Below are 22,865 nucleotides of genomic sequence, written 5' to 3' on the forward strand. Positions count from 1 at the left end.
TGGTATACAGATTAATGCTAAAAAAAGTATACAAAACTGTTCAAAAATATGGTATTGTAAATCTACTAAAATGTTAAGATTATAAAGAAAATAAATGGCAATTTATGGAAGTGTTAAAAAAAAAAAGTGCTGTGATACAGACGTGAAGAACAGACTTGTGGTTGCCAAGGGCTGGGGACGGGGGGCGGGGAGGGGGGAGGGATGGACTGGGAGTTTGGAGTCAGTGGATGCAAACTATTATATTTAGAATGGATAAACAAGGTCCTACTGTATAGCACAGGGAACTATATTCAATACCCTGTGATAAACCATAATACAAAAGAATATTCAAAAAATTGTATATATGTGTATAACCGAGTCACTCTGCTGTACAGCAGACTGGCAAAACATTGTAAATCAACTATACTTCAATTAAAAAAAAAAGTGCTATGATAGAAAGTATGAAAAGTACCAAGAAAATGATTCTGTTAGTTACCAATTTATATAAATTATCAGTTCCTTCTCCTGCCATGTCATTAAAAGTAACTAATACTGTGAACAGGACCTTCAAGGAACCAAAATATATGTATTACTACGTTAATTTACAAATTTAATATGGTCCCTAAGACCCCCTAAAACAACAAATTTTTGTTTTTACCCCCCAGAACTGGATGTGTTGATTCTAAAGTTCATATGAAAAAATAAACAAGCAGGAAGAGCCAGGAAAAAAATAAGAATAAAATTTAGAGACTAGCCCTACTAGACATAACAAACTCTATCAATTCAATGCTTAAATCATTTAATCAGTGTAGTGTTAATCTGAATAAAGATGAAAATTGGATCCATACCTCACACTATACACCAGGATAAAGTCCAAATAGATAAAAAATTTTAAAGGGGAGGGATGTTGAAAGCATTAGAAGAAAATAAAGGCAATTCCTTTATGTAACACTGACCTTGGAGAAGGCTTTGTGACTTAAAATCTATAAACTACGAAGGACTGAAAAATTCAACTACTGAAAAGAAATGACTTCTACGCAGTAGAAAAATACCATAAGCAAAGTCAAAAAACAACTTATATCATAGAGTTAATCTCTTTCATATCAGAGCTCCAGAAAATAAGAAAAAGATCAACAGAAAAACAAAATGAATGGAAAGATAGGCAAAATTCATGAATACATGGTTCATACAAAGAAACACAAATGGTCCTTAAATGTATAAAAAACGTAAACTCACGCATGCATAGTAAAGAGAAGCAAATCATAACAGCTTTGAGGTACCATTTGTTATGAGATTTGGCAAAACCCAGAAGTTTGGTCCTATCCTCTTTTGACAAGGATGAGGAACATCAGCCTGTTATATTCTGCTGGTGGGGAGCAGAATACAAGTACACCTCCTACAGAGAATATGGTCAGTATCTTAATAATTACAGATGCATTTACCCTTTGGCCCACAATTCTACCCTCAAGAATCTATCCTACAGACATATTTGCACTTGAATTAACTGAAACAATATAAGCTTACTCACTGGAGTACTATAATAACAGAAGATTAGAAACATCCAATGCCCAGCTGGTTGAATATACTATGGTATATGGTACATCTACAAAACGGAAAATTGTGTAGTCAAAAAATTAAGAAGAGCTCTAAGAGCTACTTTGAAAAAAATGCGAGGATACACTGTGGCTAAGATTTTTTTCCCCATTTTTATACCTCCAAATACGGATCCAATTTACAGTCAATGTGACAGATAAGCACTTGTCATAGTTTAATTGGCAGCATTTTATAATTTCTTAGTGGTACATAAAATAACGGTATATTTCCTTAGAGCTGAAATATATGAGATGAGAGGAAATATGACAGTGAATAAAGCAAACATAGATCATTAATACAGCTACCAGTAACCATTTGTGTAAAAAGTAGGGAAGGAAAGAATATATACTAATATTTGCCTGTGTTTGTCCAAGGAAGCACTAAAAGGACAAACCAGAGACCATTAACACTGGATGTCTACAAGGGACAAGGAGGACATGGTAGATGGGGCTAGAGGTGGAAGTAGGACTTCCTAATTAGGATTTAGGATGAATTTCTATGTATAATTTTGATTTGTGAACTAAGGAAATACATTACTCATTCAAAAAAAAAAAAAATTAACACACCTACCGAACAAGTCGCCTCAGATAAACGGCTATCTGAGTAAAAAGGATTTTGGGAGAAGACATTAATTCAAGGGAGGAAAGTTTTCCACCTCTATCATTACACCCTTTGTCTTTCTCAATGTTGTCATACTGAAGTCTGATTTCTACATTAGACAGGCCTCCAATTGGTTTATTTACCTTTTTTTTTAAAACTCAACATGGACCTTTTATTCTTTTCTGAGATGAAACCAAAGCATCCTATATAAAAATTACTAGTTGAAACTGTGTTTAAAACATTCAGTAGGAAAAAGGTCCCTTTAAGAAAGATATATTTATGTACACCTGAAACTAACATAACACTGTAAATCAAACTATAATCCAATATTAAAATTAAAAAAAAAGAAAGATACATTTAGGCTCTTTGGTTCTGGTTGATTATAAAAATGACCCAACTTGGCAAAAAAATCTTCAATGAATGATAACACTGATACAGTGAATCAACAGCAGAAGCTTTACACTATTGGGTATACTCCCCCTTGCCCAACCCTGGAACAGAAAACAATAAAGGAGCATTATTCAATCAAGTTTATTCAAATCGGTATTGTTCAAGTTTATAGAGGCTTCCTTTTCATTCTGAAACTTGTTTTTGATCCAGGAAGAATAGTTACTAGAATAAAATCATGAGGTTTTTCTAATCTTATAAAAAGATTTAAGATGAATTTCAATCTGAAAGGTTACCAGAGGTATGTGAAAAGGGGTCGAATAAGCAAATTACTAGCTACACTTTAGATATTCTGGGGGATGTTATTCCCCTCTCAATCTGTAAGTTATTTTTAAAATGTTTTTATACGAAATGCAATACAGGCTACAGTTTCCACAAGGTAGATTCAAAGTTGTAAGAGATCTTGTAAAGAGATTTATCCAACTCCAATAAAATAGATAACATCCAAATTCAGTAAGTTTGCTCAAAGTCACAATTGTGACTTTGTGAAGAAACAAGTGGAATTAAAATCAAGCTAGTAAGAAATAAAAATAAAAAATCAGGGCTCTTTAGATTCCCAGTTCCTTTCCTTGACACCTATCTACTCACAGAATATGAGAAAAAGAGTGAGTGACACATCTGAGTCTCTCCAGTTCATTCTCAATGAATCTTCCTTGCTTAATCCAAAAATGCTTTTGCTTACAAAAACTTTTACCATGCTAGTATAAACCAGGGCTCTCCTCCAAACTAATCAAGAGTGAGGACGTCTCCTCAGAATCTGGAATAAAAAGCTTGAGGAAAAGACTTCTCAGTCCAGAATAATCCAACCACTCATTTATCACCATCCATAGAGTTGCTGCCTCCGAAAAGGAAAGAGACATACACCAAAATACTTGAAAACTCACTAAAAGCAGCAGAGATGCAACTTCAGATGTGTCCCTTCAACCCCAGGAGTCTCCCAGAGGAAAGTCTAAGAACCAGAACCCTTGGAACCATCCTTTACCAGGCAGAGATCCTGGCAATGCAAGTACAGGACTTAGGAGGAAAGTGAGGGCCCGCTACAGGACTTGTCATGCATATTTTGCCACTACGGTATAACAGCAAACGTGATAACCCTTTGCCTGTCTTCATGGAGACAATACTCTAAGGGAGCTTGATCATTAAAAAAGAAAAGCTTTAAAAAAAGAAAAACGGGGCTTCCCTGGTGGCGCAGTGTTTGAGAGTCCGCCTGCCGATGCAGGGGACACGGGTTCGTGCCCCGGTCCGGGAAGATCCCACATGCTGCGGAGCGGCTGGGCCCGTGAGCCATGGCCGCAGAGCCTGCGCGTCCGGAGCCTGTGCTCCGCAACGGGAGAGGCCACAACAATGAGAGGCCCGCGTACCGCAAAAAAAAAAAAAAAAGAAAAAAGAGAAGAAAAGCTTTAAAAAAAGAAACATGGGGCTTCCCTGGTAGCGCAGTGGTTGAGAATCTGCCTGCTAATGCGAGGGACACGGGTTCGAGCCCTGGTCTGGGAGGATCCCACGTGCCGCAGAGCAACTAGGCCCGTGAGCCACAACTACTGAGCCTGTGCGTCTGGAGTCTGTGCTCCACAACAAGAGAGGCTGCGATAGTGAGAGACCCACGCACCGCGATGAAGAGTGGCCCCCGCTTGCCACAACTGGAGAAAGCCCTCGCACAGAAATGAACACCCAACACAGCCATAAATAAATAAATAATAAATAAAAAAATTAAAAATGAAGGCAGTTTAAAAAGAAAAAGGAAAGTAAACTATAAATCTCAATAAAATATAATTCATGGCCATGTAATAAAAGTCACAGTATGGTCAATGAAGATTATAACTCATAATCACCAGAACATTACTTCTCTCTTTATTCAGTAAGACCTTGTCTTTCTTCTTTTCTTAACTTTTTTACCTTTGTATCTCTCATAGTGCCTAGCACTAAACACTTAATTGAAGGGATTTCATTTCAGTTCCTTTTACACATTTAATCTGCAGAAAAAGGAATGGTTAATGGAAATTGCTGGATACCAAGACAGACTGTTAAATTTGGTGTCTAAATAGTTAAGATCAAGGGCTACAATTTGTATTTACTGTAAAATTTGAAATATTCGAGCATTATTCTGAGTACAAAATTTAAATGACAACCGCACCCCCAACCCAAGCAATTGCATTTACCTTAGCCATGACTTCTGGATCTGGTTCTTCCACAGGGTCAGCCCATTCAACCGTAACTACATTTCCCCATACTTTTACTTTTCCACTCATCAGCCGGCGTCTGGCTTGTGCTGCTGACTTGTGATCCTCATACTCAAGGAAGCAGAACCCCCGATTCTTCTTTTTGTCATCGGGTTGATGATAGAGAATAACGTCCACCAAACCCTCTGTTAAACCAACAGCCAGATATATAAGCCAAAAGCATCCACCACACATTTAGCGATTAGGCAGACCTAAATCCACTTGCCGAAGAGCAAAACATAACTGAAGAAGCCTCAAAATGATTTGCTAATTACCTAGTAGACAATTAAATCAGCGTTATTAGATATGGAGCTAGGGACAGTATTTTATGTTCCCTTTTAATTTTAGGGATCCTGAAGGTACAGCCATAAACAAGTCCAACTACTGTATTCTGACATACAAGAATGTTTTAGAGTGTTTGACATAACGTGAGCTTAAAATTTATGAAAATACTACCAAGGAAATTAAAAACAAAATTATAATATAAATCCAAGAGAACATTCAACAACTAATCATGACCAAAAATCATCCTTGAATCTAACTTTTTAAAAGTTACTATTTTTACCAAGAATAAAAGTAATTGCTTAAAACCAGTGTACCTCTGGTCTTAGTCCTGTACCCTCATCTTTCCATATATGTTCTTTCTAGGTGGTCCCTACTTTTAAATACCATCCATATCCTTAAGAGTGCTTAGATTTTACTCCCAGCAGCAAGATCCAGAATGTGATTTGGATGTGGGAGAGCTGAAGTGAAGGACCAGAGATGAGGCAGTCATAAAACTAGGAGATTACAGCACTGGATGGTTCATCCACATAGATGTTAAAAGTACTAACAATAAGTCAATTTCGGGCAGAAGAGAAAGACTGTGAACCAGAAAAAATCTTCAATTAATGCAAGACTGAAACCAGAAGAGCAACAGGTGACAGTTTGAAGGAGGGAGAAAGGATTGTTTATCTGTAGTATATGTCTGGATGACAAAAATGTAAAGAAATAATGGTTTTTATATGGGATGGAGAAGTAATCGTCTAAAAGTGTTTTTTTAAATGCAGCTAGCATTAGTGGATCTCCATTAGCATTTAAAACAATGAAATGGAATAGGAAATGTCAGACTAAATCATATGCAGTAAGCGAAAATATAATTTTGTTAAATTTTGTTTCAGTTATATATAAGTATATATAAATCTGTGATATAAAATGTTCTTTTCAATCACTTCCATGGATTTAAAATTGGAAATTTGGAAAAATCTGATCTAGACAACGTAAGAGGAAGAAGGAGGATTAAGAACTCTCATCCCCTTAGCCCTAAAGCACATTGAATGTCAAGGGGGAAAAAAGCCTTCCTTCACTTGAGCTATAGGGCAAAGACTGTGTCAAAAGCTAGGGTTCAATTAAGGCAAAGTAAAGAGGACATTCCAAGAAATTGAGGCTACGAGGGAAGCTGCTTAGTCCAAACCACTAAAAAGAAGAAGGAGGCAATTTAGACACTGAATAGACATGTGAATTCTTAGATTAAGATACACCTCGTTTTTCTGCACCTATAAATAGTACCACAGATTTCCCAAAACTAATTTCTAAATACATTTTTGTTTTACCTGTGACTTTACTGAATTCTTCCAGAATGTTTTCTTTAGTCTTATTCTTCGGAATTGATCCAACAAAAAGCCTGTTGTTTGCCACAGAAATGCACACTCCAAGGTGTTTACCAGGGCGAATTTCATAGCTGTCACACTGAAAGGAAGAAAAGAACCAGACACCCCACAACCACCCCAAACTCAGAACAACTGATCTCAAGCTAAAAAACTGAACAATTTAAGGTCAAATACTCCCTGCCTCATGAACTCACGGAGTTCCCTCATGCTTGCCGTAACATAAAATGTGTATTTTTAAACCTGTTACAGCCTCTCGTTTTAGTTTTAACCTTCACTGCTATTCACTTTATCTTTAAAAAGATCTGATCTCATATTTCAGTATTATCTATCTGAAGATTTTCTCCCAGAGAATTTCAGAAAAAATACCTGAGACTGATCATTCATCTGCCCTTGGAGATGAAATCAGATATAGATAAGCCACAGGCAAAATAACAATATATAAGGAATACCAGCTATGTTTAATCAATGTAAAGAAATTTAGAAGAATTTCACATTTTACATAAAACATAGAATTCCAACATCTGAAACTACATGTCGAACACAATACTTATAAAATTATATGAAACGATAGGAATAAAAAATGTTTCATTTAAATGGCTATGGTGATGATTTCCTTGATAAACTTTAGCTTTTTAATGGCTTAACATTACTTACCTATTAGTTTACTAAAAGATATGTAATTTTTAAAAAAAATCATCCATATGTTGTCAGAAACAAGGAAATAAAGCTTTGAAACTTCTCGGCACTGAATAAACAAACTGGAAGGAAAAGTCCGTAATAAAAACGAAAATCTGGGTCAAGCTACAAGTAAAACTAATTTTGAGGCAACTAATAAAACCAAAAGCCTTGGTGAAAGAGATTACTATTCTAGAAGAACTAGAACTAGACTAAGTGAGGCCTTTAGCTGTCTGGCAAAAGAATATGCCAAGGAACAACGATATTGCTATTTTGGGTTACTGAGAGGGTTGTATCTTAACAGAATAGGAGTAAAGATATACTTAATTGGCATAACTGTTAATACTACTACTACTACTACTACTACTCTGGAATAAGTACAAAGGGTAAAAGGCCCTACACAAAGGAAATTACTAGATTGGTTATAAAACAGTAGAAAAAGAGAGAAAGATTAAAGACAGAGAGAACTGGAGGGCTTGGAAACAAAGAGATAGGAAAGAACAAGAATATACTTAGAAAATAAACTGTATGATTAGGCTATGACAAAAACAAAAGAGATTCATAGCCATTTCCTGAATTGTGTCCTAAAAGTCACTGTTGCCCAGTTATGTTCCCGAGAACCCATCCCAGACTTCATCACACTTTAAGAATCCTACCCTAAAGTTTAACAGCAAGAACTGACATTTTTGTCTAAGATCAAAAGAGAGACCTGCAGAAGCCAAATATTCAATGAAACTTTAGATACTAATCACTCTAATAAATAACTTCTTAGAATTACGGGAGACTTTCTCTAACACCTTATTTCTTGGGTACTTTCATCTCTTTTTTACTTTTATAATCAGAAAAAAATAGCCAACGGTCACATACCAACTCAGTCAATATAAAAACTTTCAAAGCAAAAACTAAAGAAAGTGAAACAATGTTAACTGCAAATGTTTTTAATTGAGGTATTTCTCTCAAATGACTTGCTAGACAGTGGGCATTTGCTTATCACATACCAGTTTAACAGCTTCCTGTGCAGCTTCCTTTCCACAGAAGGTGATAAATGCATACCCTCTGTTCTGACCAGACAGTGGATCCATCATAAGACGTAGATCCCAAATGGGACCAGCCTTTTCAAAAAGGGGCACCAACTCATCCTCATATAAATCTCTTGGTATTTTACCTACAAAGACCTGAAATAAAACCTCTGTGTTAGAATCCCAATGTAAGCATTTGATTTTAGAGCCACAAAGCCCAGTTGCCTTTTTTTTAAGGGGTGGGGACAGAAAGATGGTTAAGGAAAAATGGGGACAATTTGAATCTTGCAAAGCTAACCTTAGTTTTTATTATAATGACTTTCAGGGCATCAACAAAGAACAATATTCTATATTGAAAAATGGAAAATGATTAATAAAAGTGTGCAAAATTTGTAGTAACTCTAAATTCTGAATTTTTATAATTTGTTTTTTTCTCACAAAAAACAGAAAGGCATGTATAAATCTTCATGGAAATACCTCTGCATTTTTATAAAAACAATAATTGAACAAAAAGATTGATGAGGTCTTCCTCATATTTTCTCCTCAACTCCAAATTCTTCACTACTTAGAACTCCAGTGCTGGTACTTCCCTGGTGGTCCAGTGGTTAAGACTCGGCCCTTCCAATGCAGGGGGCGCGGGTTCAATCCCTGGTCAGGGAACTAAGATCCCACATGCTGTGTGGCTTAAAAAAAAAAAACTCCAGTGCTTCAATCTATCCCTTTCTCTATCAGGATATTACATTTTAAGTAAGTATGAAAAAAATTTTCAACATTTGAAGATTTTGTGTGCTTAGTTAGAATTAAATAGTAAGTAGGATTAAGTTATATAAGAATGATAAATTAGAATCAAACAATCAGAAACCCTCTCAGTATTTAAAATCAGACTACAATTTTCTTCAAATTTCCACCATGTCAGCAACATTGAAAATAATCTTTTATGTTAAAACATTTGCAATCCACACACAAAGTCTTAAAGAGTATATTAGTGTTTGCATGAGACGAATTTTTTAGTGAAACTCATCGACATCAGCATTTCATATTCTGAAATGACCTGATGAATGAAGTAATAATAACAGCAATCCAAAAGATGCCAATATTATTACTGGAGATTAAGTTTCTGGTATTAAGCTCTACTACAGTTGTGCTATCTTAAGACAATCCTTTTCAAAATAATCAGATTCACCTTCACTGCTACCTGGTAAAACTTGACGTCTTCTTCTAAATCTCTAGCACAATTCTCACACGACAGCTATTCTCATTTGTCTACTTCCTTGAAGTCTCCAATCCCCGTTCACTAAACCTCATTCTAAGGAGATCACCTGAAAAGCCATTGGTTTCCTAACATTCTTTCCTCTCAGTCTTAAAAACCTTTCTCAACATCTATTTTCACTTCTTTCCTTTATACCTCAGAAATTTACCTCCTTTCCAAAAAAAGGTTAGCTCCTTAACCCTAATAAATAAGCCCATTTCTTCTCACTACCTTCTTCTGGAAATAATCGCAAATCTTCATCTCTTCAACTGTCCTATTTTGCTCAGTGCATTCTCTCCTTCCCAGTGGTTCCTCCGTCTTCAAACATGCCAAATCTCCCATAACAAAACAAAATACAAACAAAAAAACCCTTTTTTAGCCTGTATCTTTCCTTTCACTTTTAAATGCTTTGAACACATGGCCCCTATCTGTTTTATTTCACTCATGCAGTTATTCTTTTCAACACATCTACTGTATGCTTAGTACTGTGCAGCTACGAGAAGTATAAATAAGACATCAGGCATCATCTGAGTGACATCCCTACAGAACCATCTTTCTAATAAAAGCTCACTCTGAAAAGTACTTGCATCTACGCTCTCTTTAACTCTCTAAAAATTGGCTGCTTCTTCTATCACTAAACTGTATGCCCTAACGTCACTAATGGACTTCTAAGGACCAAATTCAGAAGTCTTTCCTTCCTCAGTCTCATCATCCTTGCCTTCTCAACAAGCATTAACACTGGTGATGTTATCTTCTGAAAATTCTCTTCCCTTAAGCTTTCAGAATCCTCCACTAACCTGGTCTTAATCTTTAACTACTCCTCTATCCTTTCCATGGTGATTTGTCTATCCATCTAATAATAATCTGCATGTTTCCCAAAGTTATGGCCCTATTTCCCATAATTCACTGTATTTTCTTCACTCATAAGGATCATATCCATTCCCAAAGGCTACAACTCTACAGTCATCTCCCAATACATCCCATACATCCTGAGACCTAATTCTATATCTCCAACTACCTATTAAACATTTCCTCTGATAGTCCTGATTTTACCCCAAATCATCAGTAAGTTCAGCAACGCCAATTTCTGGTTTTCGATTATAAATGTATGTATAGATAAGAATGACTATGTATCAGAATATTAAAAGTTGTTATCAATGCATGAAAAAACTACTCTAATTTTATTCTCATTATATTTTCTAAATATTTTACAATAAAGGTATAATATATTTATAACAAACGTTTCCTTTATCCGAAAATCAAAATGACTAAAACCCACCCTTGTCAGTTGGCTCCTCTGATTTTCCCCACATTTCTCTTGGGAGAACGTAATTTCTGCTCTCCCCCTCCACCCCAAGATGACTGAGGAAATAATACTCTCATAAAAACCTCAGATATTTTTAATCCCTCCCATTCCCATCCATATCCAATTTATTTTTTAAATATAAGCTGAAGTTGCTCCAATGTATAATGCTACCCTATACAGATAACTGGCTCCCTTCCTATTCAGAGAACTTGTCCAGACCTTTCACGAGACATGGACTCATAAGCCATGCATTTTTCTACATTCTAGAGATAAGAGTGAACACCAGACAGGTCTAGGCATTAATAAAGCTTATATTCTACTGACAAGAAAAATTTTTAAAGATAAACAATATGATTTCAGGAGATGTTAAAGGCTAAGTAAAATAAAAGCAAAGGGACTTCCCTGGTGGTGCAGTGGTTAAGAATCTGCCTGCCAATGCAGGGGACATGGGCTCGAGCCCTGGTCTGGGAAGATCCCATATGCCACAGAGCAACTAAGCCCGTGCACCACAACTACTGAGCCCGCATGCCACAACTATTGAAGCCCACGCGCCTTGGGCCCACGCTCCACTACAAGAGAAGCCACCGCAATGAGAAGCCTGCACACCGCAATGAAGAGTAGCCCCCACCCGCCAAAACTAGAGAAAGCCCACACACAGCAATGAAGACCCAATGCAGCCAAAAATAAATAAAATAAATTTATTTTTAAAAAATTAAAAAAATAAAAGCAAAGAAAAGGGGGACTTCCCTGATGGCCCAGTGGCTAAGACTCCATATTCCCAATGCAGGGGGCCCAGGTTCAATCCCTGGTCAGGGAACTAGATCTCACATGCATGTAGCAACTAAGAGTTTGCATGCCACAACTAAAAGATCCCACATGCCGCAACTAAAAAAAAAAAAAAAAAGTCCTGCGAGCCCCAACTAAGACCTGGCGCAGCCAAATAAACAAATAAATATTTTTTTTAAAAAGCAAAGAAAAGGGATAAAGGAAGAAGAGGCTGTATTTTAATAGAAGGGCCTCCCTGAAAAGGTGAATTTGAACTGAGACCTAAGAGAGAAAATTAAGTAAAAATCTGAGGAAAGAGCATTCCAAGGTGATGGAACAAGTACAAAAGATGGGGAGTACAACTGACATTATCTGAAGAACAACAAATAGGTCAGTGATTAAAATAAAAGATCTGGGACTTCCCTGGTGGCGCACTGGGTAAGACTCTGCGCTCCCAATGCAGGGGGTCCAGGTTTGACCCCTGGTCAGGGAACTAGATCCCACATGCATGCCACAACTAAGAGTTTGCATGCCACACCTACGGAGCCCACCAGCTGCAACTAAGACCTGGTGCAACCAAATAAATAAATATTTATTTTAAAAAATTAAAATAAAATGTCCACACAGGAGACAGTGATGGGAAAGAGAGAACAGGAGCCAGATTAAGTTAAACCATGGTTAGACGTTTGAGTTTTATTTCTTAGGAAGACAGAGGATTTGAGCAGACAAATAACTAGGTATTACTTATGTTCTAAAAGGAATATTCTGGGGCCTCCCTGGTGGCGCAGTGGTTAAGAACTCGCCTGCTAATGCAGGGGACATGGGTTCGAGCCCTGGTCGGGGAAGATCCCACATGCCGAGGAGCAACAAAGCCTGTGCACCACAACTACTGAGCCTGCGCTCTAGAGCCCACGAGCCACAACTACTGAAGCCCGCACACCTAGAGCCCGTGCTCCACAGCAAGAGAAGCCACCGCAATGAGAAGCCCACGCACTGCAACGAAGAGTAGCCCCCGTTCGCCACAACCAGAGAAAAGCCCACGCACAGCAACCAAGACCCAACGCAGCCAAAAATAAAATTAATTAATTTTAAAAAAAGAAAAAGAAAGAAAAGGAATATTCTGGCAGCTGGATAGAAAGTGGACTGTATGGAAAAACAGGCTGACCAGTCAGCTTAATACGGCAAGGGATGATGGTGGCTTGGTGTAGTAGGGTGATAGCTTAAAGGTAGGGAGAATTTGAGAAACAGTGAGTTTTTAGTTATGTGGGATTCAAATCTACATTTTATTTACCTTGAGCAAGTTTCTCAATCAGCGAGTCTCAAGATCCTTATCTGGGAATAACATCAGCAAGAGGGTTCAATTTCCATGTGAGCAGAGAGCCCACATCTTGATCCTCATTTTATTCCCAGCACTGAACACTGCCAGGGACACAACAGCTGCTCATCTTTGAATGAATATACAAATGAACATCTACCTCATACTGTAACTTACGCACTAGATCCCATCCTTTCTTTCTTACTCAAGGACACTTGGTCCGGCAACAATTTTATCATCAATTTCTCCCCTTATACATGGATCATTCCTATCAGCACATAGTATGTTATAATTTCTCCCTTAAAATTTAAATAAAAATAAAAAATAGGGGCTTCCCTGGTGGCGCAGTGGTTGAGAGTCCGCCTGCCGATGCAGGGGACACGGGTTCGTGCCCCGGTCCGGGAAGTTCCCACATGCCGCGGAGTGGCTGGGCCTGTGAGCCATGGCCGCTGAGCCTATGCGTCCGGAGCCTGTGCTCCGCAACAGGAGAGGCCACAACAGTGAGAGGCCCGCGTACCGCAAAAAAAATAAATAAATAAAAAATAAAGAATATACCTTGATTATAACACCTTCTAGCTATTGCCCCGTTTCTCTGCTACCCTTTGTAGCAAAATTGCTCATAAGAGCCATATATACTTGCTGCCTCAAATTTCTCATCTCCTTAGTCTCTTGAATCTTCTGCAAATCTGGCTTTTACCACCATTCCAGTCAAAGTCATTAATGCCATCAATGCTGTCACAATCAAATGTCAATTCTTAGTCTTCATCTTACTTGGGAAGTTTGATATAATTAACCATTCTTTCTTCTGTGAAAACTTTCTTCACTTGACTTCTGGGACACCCCACTCCTGGTTTTTCTTACCTCATTGGCTCTTTCTTCTCAGTCCCCTTTGCTAGTTCCTCCTTGTCTCCCCAAACTCTAAATGTTGAAGAACTGCAGGAATCAGATCTTAGACCTTTTCTCTAGCTACACACACTTCCTTGGTGACACACCCAAACTCACGGTTTTAAAATACCATCTAGAGACTTCCCTGGTGGTCCAGTGGTTAAGAATCCGCCTTCCAATGCAGGGGATGCAGGCTCGATCCCTGGTTGGGGAACTAAGATTCCACATGCCGCAGGGCAACTAAGCCCATGCTGCAACTACTGAGCCCGCACGCTCTAGAGCCTGTGTGCCATAACTAGAGAGCCTGCGTGCCAGAATTACAGAGCCCACACAGTCTGGCGCCTGCACGCCACAACTAGAGAGAAGCCTGCACGCCACAACTAAGACCCAAGGCAGCCAAAAATAAATAAATAAATAAATAAATAAATAAATATATATATATATATATATTTAAAAACCCATCTAGATGCTTATGCCTCCCACATTTATAATCTCCAGCCAAAATTCTCCTATGAACTCCATGATATAAGCAACTGCTCACTCAACAGCTCCATCTGGATGTCTAAGAGACATCTAACTCATAACATGTCCAGAACTGAACTACTATCTTTCAATCCCGCTAATTTGCTCTTCTCTATAGCCTTCCTCATTTCAACAAATGGCAATTCCATCCTTCCAGCCGCTCAGGTCATGAGTCTTAAAGTCATCTTTGGTTCCTTTCTCTCATATCTCCATATCCAACTCATCAATAAATCCTGTTAGATATGCTTTCAAATTATCCAGAATCTGACCCCTTCTCACTAGCTTCAGCCATATCACCCTACAACATTATCAACTCTATAAATCAGCGTTAACAGGGCACAGCACTTTAAAAAAAAAAAAAAAGCTACTGATAAAAGGTATCCTAAAAAAAAAAAAAAAGGTATCCTGAAACAAAAAATACACAAGAGTAATTGGTATTAATTCTGAAATGTATTTTTTGGTGTGGCTAGGTTCTCTGGCCACACTAGGCCTAGCCTGGTTTGAATATTTTTAAATTTGAGAATATCTGTATTTGAGTATTTTAAAACTGTTCTGGGAAGAAAATTTTGCTTTATATTGTTTCTATTAACATAATGCAGTTGTGCCTCATTATTACATCATCCACCATCCATATTTTCTCCCTACCCATTACAAATACAGGCAAAAGCAAAGAAAGCACATGCAGTGGCACTATGAAAATACAGTTGAGGGGCTTCCCTGGTGGCGCAGTGGTTAAGAATCCACCTCCCGATGCAGGAGACATGGGTTCGAGCCCTGGTCCAGGAAGATCCCACGTGCCGCGGAGCAACTAAGCCAGTGCGCCACAACTACTGAGCCTGCGCTCTAGATCCCGTGAGCCACAACTACTGAAGCCCGCGTGCCTAGAGCCCACGCTCCGCAACAAGAGAAGCCACCGCAATAAGAAGCCCACGCACCGCAACAAAGATTAGCCCCCGCTCACCCCAACTAGGGAAAGCCTGTGGGCAGCAACAAAGACCCAACGCAGCCAAAAATAAATTAAAAAAAAAAAATAGCTGAACACACCTAAGTGAGGAAGCTAAGTGTCAGATTATTATACTTCTTTCATAACACGTCTATATTTTTAGAACCATTCAGGTTTGCTTCATTAAGCATATCTAAAATGAAAAAAATCTGTATTTTCAGGAAAAGCAATTTAATGATTACCTTACAGAAAGAATTCGTAACAGCAAGCTCCTCATACTCTAAATTATCATTTGAATGTTAGAAGTCCAACTTATAGCTTTTCCATAAGAATACTGCTCTATTTTAAAAGAAACATCAGGGAATCCCCTGGTGGTCCAGTGGTTAGGACTCCATGCTTTTACTGCAGGGGGCATGGGTTTGATCCCTGGTTGGGGAACTAAGATCCCACATGCCCCGTGGCACGGCCAAAACAAAACAAAAAATTAAAATTAAAAATATAAGTAAATAAAAGAAACATCCACAAACCTATGGTTAACTAAGTGCCCAATATTATAATCACTGAGGTCCATGAAGAAACATGCCAAAAATACTGATTTGTTTGAGAAATAGGAGATGGTCTCATTTCAAGATCAATTTAACTTAGGACATTAAAAGAACTTAAAAGGCTGAAAATAAATAGTATTCAAAAACTAAGATCACTCTTTTTAAAGTTTTTAAGCTCAATTTTTAATTAACTAAAATGTAACATAAATGTTTTTCTTTTATTAACTTGTTGAGCCATTCTGGCTCCATATGAGCTGTTCAGAGTAACCACTCAATCATGTGCAGGTTAATCCTCCCCCTCCAGGACCAACAGAATCTAGCGAATACCCTAACAACAGTTCTTCCTTTACTCACTAGGCATTAAGGCTTTGAAAGTTTTGGCTGTCTATTATCTATCCACTCATTACTTCAACAGTAATAGAGGAAGCCCTCTGAGACTCTGGAAGGAATCAACAGAAGTAACCAGACAGCTCAACAGTGTCTTTTTTTTTGGGGGGGGGGGGGGGGGGAGCTGCGTAGGGTCCTAGTTGTAGCACGCGGGGAGTCTTCGTTGAGGGGTATGGGATCTTTCGTTGCGGCGCGGGCTCTTTGTTGTGGCACACAGGCTCCAGGGTACGTGGACTCTGTAGTTTGCGGCACTCGTGCTCTGTAGCTGAGGCGTGCGGGCTTAGCTGCCCCACTGAATGTGGGATCTTAGTTCCCCAAAAAGGATCGAACCCGCGTCCCCTGCATTGGAAGGCGAATTCTTTATAACTGGACCACCAGAGAAGTCCCTCAACAGTGTCTTTTGATTATCTACTAGGGTTGTTCCCTTATCCAGCTCCTATTCACTATTTTGCAAACACAGCAGCTTTTCTTTATATGTAATTCAAGTCAGATGCTACAAAGTCATATACTTACAGGTCTGTTAAATACACTGGTTCTTTAACACTTCAACTAGCTAATACACCAAAGAGTTAGATCCCAATCTACCATTTCCTTTGAATTCCTCCACAGATCATCAGTGCTATGCTCTTTAAACAAGAGTTTATTACATAGATATGATCTCCACAGAGATTACATTTGTCAATGGAAACAAATTAAAACAGTTTTACAATACCAGCTGAAGAATACAAAGATACTGTGACACATGGTAACTAGACTTATCATGGTAACCATTTTGAAACTACAGAAATATCAAATTACTGTGTTGTGCACCTGGAACTAACATAGTGTTGAAAGTCAACTGTACTTCAAAAACAAACTCATAGAAAAAGAGATTAATCTGTGGCTACCAGAGGCAGGGTTGAGGAGAGGATGAACTAAATGAAGGTAGTCAAAAGGTACAAAAGTACTAGGTGTACAATGTACAACATAATATAATTAGCACGGCTGTATGTTATATAAGAAAGTTGCTAAGAGTAAATCCTAAGACTTCTCATCACAAGGAAAAATCATTATTTTTTTCTATTTCTTTAATTTTATGAAATGATGGACACCCACTAAACTTAGTGTGGTCATCATTTCATGATGTATGTAAGTGAAACCATTATGCTGTACACCTTAAGTTTATATAGTGCTGTATGTCAAGTATTTCTCAATAAAACTGGAAGAAAAAGGGAAAAAAAAGGATACAAAGATACTATAACCAGACTAAGTCTGAGAGCCAAGGCACACACACACAAAAAAACGCATTTCAAAATTGATACTTATCAAAAAAAAAAAAATTGATACTTAACATTCTTGTGTATTTCTCATCTCAAGGTCAATGCTTAGCAACTATGTCCATTAATGAGTACTCACTTATAGGGTTAATTTACAGTAGATTTTTATTTATTTATTTATGGCTGCATTGGGTCTTCGTTGCTGTGCTTGGGCTTTCTTTAGTTGTGGTGAGCAGGGGCTACTCTTCATTGCGGTGTGCGGGCTTATTGTGGTGGCTTCTCTTGTTGCGGAACACGGGCTCTAGGCACGCGGGCTTCCGTAGTTGTGGCTCTTGGGCTCTAGAGTTGCTCCACGGCATGTGGAATCTTCCCGGACCAGGGCTTGAACCTGTGTCCCCTGCACTAGCAGGCAGATTCTTAACCAATGAACCACCAGGGAAGCCCTTTACAGTAGATTTTATCCAAAGATAAAACCTCGTAGTCTTCTCATAGCTTAATTTCAATAATGTCAGTCTCATGTACTGACCCTAATTTCAACTTCCTCAGTCAAGAGCTAATAATAATTTTGGGAGACTTCCCTGGTGGTCCGGTAGTTAAGAATCCACCTTCCAATGCAGGGGACGTGGGTTAGATACCTGGTCGGGAAACTAAGATCTCACATGCTGTGGAGCAACTAAGCCCGCACACCTCAACTAGAGAGCCCAAGTGCCGCAAACTACAGAGTCCACACACTCTGGAGCCCTCTCACCACAACTAGAGACAGAAAACCCACATGCCACAACTAGAGAGAAGCCCGCACACTGCAACGAAGAGCCCGAGTGCCACAACGAAGACCCGACGCAGCCAAAAATAAAAATAAATAAATAAAATAAAACATTAAAAGAAAGAGCTAATAATAATTTTTAGTAACTGTAATGAACCATAAAAGAACAAAAACCCAAACCTTAGAGCATCAATATGACACCAATTAAAACCAATTATGTACCAAACCTATCATCAACCCAGTATGTTAAAAAAATTTAATTTTCAAAACATATAGGCCAAATCTCATGAAATCTAAACTTAAGGGAGAAATCCAAACTTTCACACTGCACTCTTATTGCAACAAACTGCTTGACAAGAGTGGCTTAGGCTGGTGATCTCATATAGGGATTTTTGCTGCAACCATATCTGCTGTATGTAATGATATCTAACATAGAGAAAAACGCACCTTTCTGCTAAAGAGAGAGTGCAATACAAGAGAATGTATACATATTTTACAATTAGCATACTATTTGTTTCTAATTGGATACTCAAAAGTTTACTCTATTAAATTGTTCAAATACTTCCAGTGAAATCTTAAAGTACTAGCAAACTCTTTATCTACATAAAGCAAAGATAAAACAAGTTTCCATTAAAGAGCTCATTAATGAAACCAATCTAATAAAAAAAGTTTATTTCTATAATTATGAGATAGATACAACCAACTAATTTTACACCAGGCTATATTCGACATTGTGAAGAACAGAACCATATGATACAATTTTTACTCCTAAGGATTTTATAATTAGTCAAAGAAACAAAACTAAGAAAATGTAGCAATAATTGATAAGGATATCACATGGTATACTACAGATAACTTTTTCAAAATGTATTCTCCTCTTGGAAGTGTTTCAAGCTGCCTCAAGAACAAGAAAAAGGGCAAAGCATCAATTCCATTTTTATTCATTTTGTATGAGGGCTTATGGTAAGGGAAAAAAAAAATCCTGATGCCAGGAACAAAATTTAAAACCATTAGAAAAAAATACATATGGTGTAGGAGTCCCTGTAAGAAAGCTGAACTATATTTCCATACTGCTTAAAAATAAAATATAAATGTAGATTTTAAAGGGTCACAACATAAATAGAACATTAAAGATAAAGGATGGTGGAGGGGAATTCATGAGGACAAAAGTGAGTGAAAGGCTAAAGATATCATTCACTTGTATATTGTTTCAATGACACTTTCTTCTGTAAGGAATGTAGATGGTTTAGAGTCCCAATCCCAACTCTATCAATAATTATATAGCATTAAGTAATTTTTTGAGACTCAAAACAAACATATGTAGCTGATACAGGTATCACAAAAAACAAAAATGCTTAGAGCCCTTTTAATAATGTTAAATATTAAGAAACAGAACATTAATTGTAATAACGTATAAAAGAAGTTCAGGGAACAAAGACCAATAACTGTAAACATTTACATACAGAGAACATCCTACATACAGAGAACATAATTAGAATTAGCTCTGATATACATCTAAAGTGTTATGTTAAATGGTGATGTCTTTATTTATCGATTCACAAACCAGAAATAATAATCTTTGCTTCTGGCTACCTGAAAAGTTAAGTTTCAGCTTTTAGAAGGGTGCCATTGACAACGTTTAAGTAAAGTTTTAAGATTTCTTAGAATTCTAATATAAGTAGGAGATACATAACAATACCACCTAAATATTTTAACTGACATCGTCACCTAAGGAAGCTACTGCCATCACTTTGTTTTAAAGAAAATCCTGTAAGATTATCATTTAACCTAGTTTAAATTTTAAGTTACGAAGTCTGGATTACAGTACTCAAAGAAAAAAAGCATAACCAATTATTTGTCAAATACTGTGTGCCTACTATACTCCTGGCACTACGCTAGGCACCAAACAGAAAAGGTCCGTGCAGTAACAGGGCTTACCTTCTGGCACACAGTTTTTTCCCTTTAAAGGATTAGAATAGGCTATAGCACAAAGGTATATGAAGAGACCTTCATGAAAACACAGATGGAGGACGGATTCCTTCTTTGTTCAAGTATAGACCAATGTGCTCAACCTTTTGTCTGATTCTACATCCCTTCCCTTGTGCAACCCACTCCCTTCAATAAATCTCTCTGTGAACACTGAGTATCTTCTATGTGATGAAGGGGAGGGTCAAGGAGGGAGGACAAGCACCATTCAAAATTCCTGACATAAAACAGAATAAAGCAACTGTTTCTCCTTAATAACCTCACCCCAAGGACCTAAAATGGTGTGTTGTTAGTTGCATAGTTTTAGTAGCCAGTTCCAAAAACTCTACATTCCTTTACAAAGTGTTTGGGTATATACCAGTCACATGATTATCCCTACTTATGATGGCAGCAAAATACAGATGGATATCCAAAAAAATAATAATAGCTCTTTGAAAAAAATCAATTTTTCCCCCATCATACAATAGGTAGAATTATTTACAAACTGGAAAGATTTCAGCGAACAGCTGAAGAACACTTACTTCTGTTCCAATTCCAGGTTGCATGCCAGAGTACACACTGTCTGGTGGAGGACCACCATACTTCCTCTGTCCTGTGGTTACATCCAGGGTATAACCAGTCCTCTCAAGCAAGGCCTAAAGATAATTATACATAATTATTTATAGTTGAATATTAAATATCATACACACACAAATCAAAATATAAATCTTTTCCAAAAGGTACCCTAACATCTTAGGTTATGTATTTCAGTTAGGGGAAAAAAATCACGAAGTTCACACTGGTTCCTCTCACACGTGTTGACCTTTACTTCTCCTTTCCATACATTTAATGGAAAGAGTTGCAGGCAAGTTAAGTCTCCAAGCACACATCACTTTTTTGTTATGAGAACAGAAAAAAGGGGAAAGGATTACTAAAACTTCGACATAAGCTGACCCCAGGCTACCTATTCATACTTATGTACCACAGTATTCCTCATTTTGCACCCCCTCTATGTCAACCAGAATTTTTCCTTATTTGCTCCCTTTACGTAGCATACTTACATCCAGTGACTCTTTTCAAATGAAATGTTCTCTATCCCCTTTCAAGAACATTGTGGAAAGGTTGTATTAATTCCAGTGAGGATGCTGGCATTAAAGGATATCAAAGTGATTTGAGAGTCCGTATCATACTGACAATAATAAATTCATAATACAACTAACAAAGTTCTCTATCCTTAAAAAAAGCAGAAGTCCTAGCTCTTTTATGCAACTTCTCTAATTTACTATTTCTCACATCATCCTACTCTTTCTACTGTACTCAAATAATTTAACCTTTATTTTGTTTAATCCTGTTGTTTTGTACTCCTACTATACCATAAGCTCCATAAAAACCAGACCATTTCTCATACAGCACAGACTCAAAACATCTGGCAATTACCAAATGAATATACTCTCAGGTTTCAAAAAACAAACTATGTTTCCTGATTTCCAACCTTCCTCACAACATTATATTAGGTATTAAGAGGAATCATAGAAAAGAAGATAATGTCCTTGCCCTTAAGGGTTTGTGTTCATATGAAAGGCCTACAGAACAAAGACACATGGAAAAAAAGAAATGGAATCTACCTAGAAAGGAGAATTTTACACTTCAGGTTTTTAAAATCACAGCATGTCAGAGCAGCAAGAGACTTCAGACATCACCAAGTTCAATAGTTTTCAAAAATATCTCTGGAGGAACCCCGGGATTCCAGTTACCTTAGACTCTCCATTCTTCTACCTTTGACTATTTTAACCACAGAAATACATGTAATATAGAATACACACAAAACATATTACATATTATACATTACTTGTATAATATGTAATATACACATATTACATATATAATATGCACCTTCTCAAGAGCAAATAGCCAGCTTTAGGGAAATCATAGAGATCTATCCAGTGAACAGCAATAAGTTTTTAAAAAACAACCATTACAGCAAATAGAGTTTTCATCTATTAGTTAAAAGATATAAGAATGGGATTGTGGGGCTTCCCTGGTGGCGCAGTGATTGAGAGTCCGCCTGCCGATGCAGGGGACACGGGTTCGTGACCCGGTCCGGGAAGATCCCACATGCCACGGAGCCGCTGGGCCCGTGAGCCATGGCCACTAAGCCTGCGCATCCGGAGCCTGTGCTCCGCAACGGGAGAGGCCACAACAGTGAGAGGCCCACATACCGCAAAAAAAAAAAAAGAATGGGATTGTGCCATTTTACAGATGAGGGAAAAAAGGTACAAAGGAGCTTTATATAAGCTAGTTACATGATAAAAACTATATTTCTTGTCTAAAACGTAAAATTGGACAAACTTCAACATTAAATAAATTAACTATTTCAAACTCAAAAGTCTATCACTGCAGCAAAACATCAATAGCCATTTAATTCTTTTACTAAAAGCCCTATATTCACCTTTCAGTTTATCAAAAGACTAATAGTAATAATAATAATGGCTCATAGTTACACTGTTCTCGCTACATTCCAGGCATTACTCTAAGCACTTTGAGTACCTTAATTCCTTTAACCGTCACACTTCATGAGGTAGGTACTATTACTGTTCCCAGTTTACAAACAAAGAAACTGAAGTAAATAAAAACTGAGAAGGAGGAAAGCAGTTATTAAAACACCTCTTCAGGGCTTCCCTGATGGCGCAGTGGTTGAGAGTCCGCCTGCCAATGCAGGGGACACGGGTTGGTGCCCCAGTCCGGGAAGACCCCACATGCCGCGGAGCGGCTGGGCCCGTGAGCCA

At 37.7% G+C, this 22,865-nt stretch overlaps 1 protein-coding gene across 1 annotated transcript in view; it reads right to left on the reverse strand.

Moving 5' to 3' along the window:
• The window catches only part of HNRNPR (heterogeneous nuclear ribonucleoprotein R), a 42,615-nt gene that overhangs the window by 12,567 nt on the left and 7,183 nt on the right, over positions 1 to 22,865 (reverse strand). Inside the window, exons 5-8 of the mRNA XM_079946476.1 lie at positions 20,622 to 20,735; positions 8,158 to 8,334; positions 6,428 to 6,563; positions 4,776 to 4,981 (exon numbers count right to left, since the gene is read on the reverse strand). Coding sequence (XP_079802602.1) covers positions 4,776 to 4,981; positions 6,428 to 6,563; positions 8,158 to 8,334; positions 20,622 to 20,735 — 633 coding nt within the window. The remainder of the gene's footprint in view (positions 1 to 4,775; positions 4,982 to 6,427; positions 6,564 to 8,157; positions 8,335 to 20,621; positions 20,736 to 22,865) is intronic.

This window comes from Stenella coeruleoalba, assembly GCF_951394435.1.
Source record: "Stenella coeruleoalba genome assembly, chromosome: 1".
Taxonomy (NCBI): Eukaryota; Metazoa; Chordata; class Mammalia; order Artiodactyla; family Delphinidae; genus Stenella; species Stenella coeruleoalba.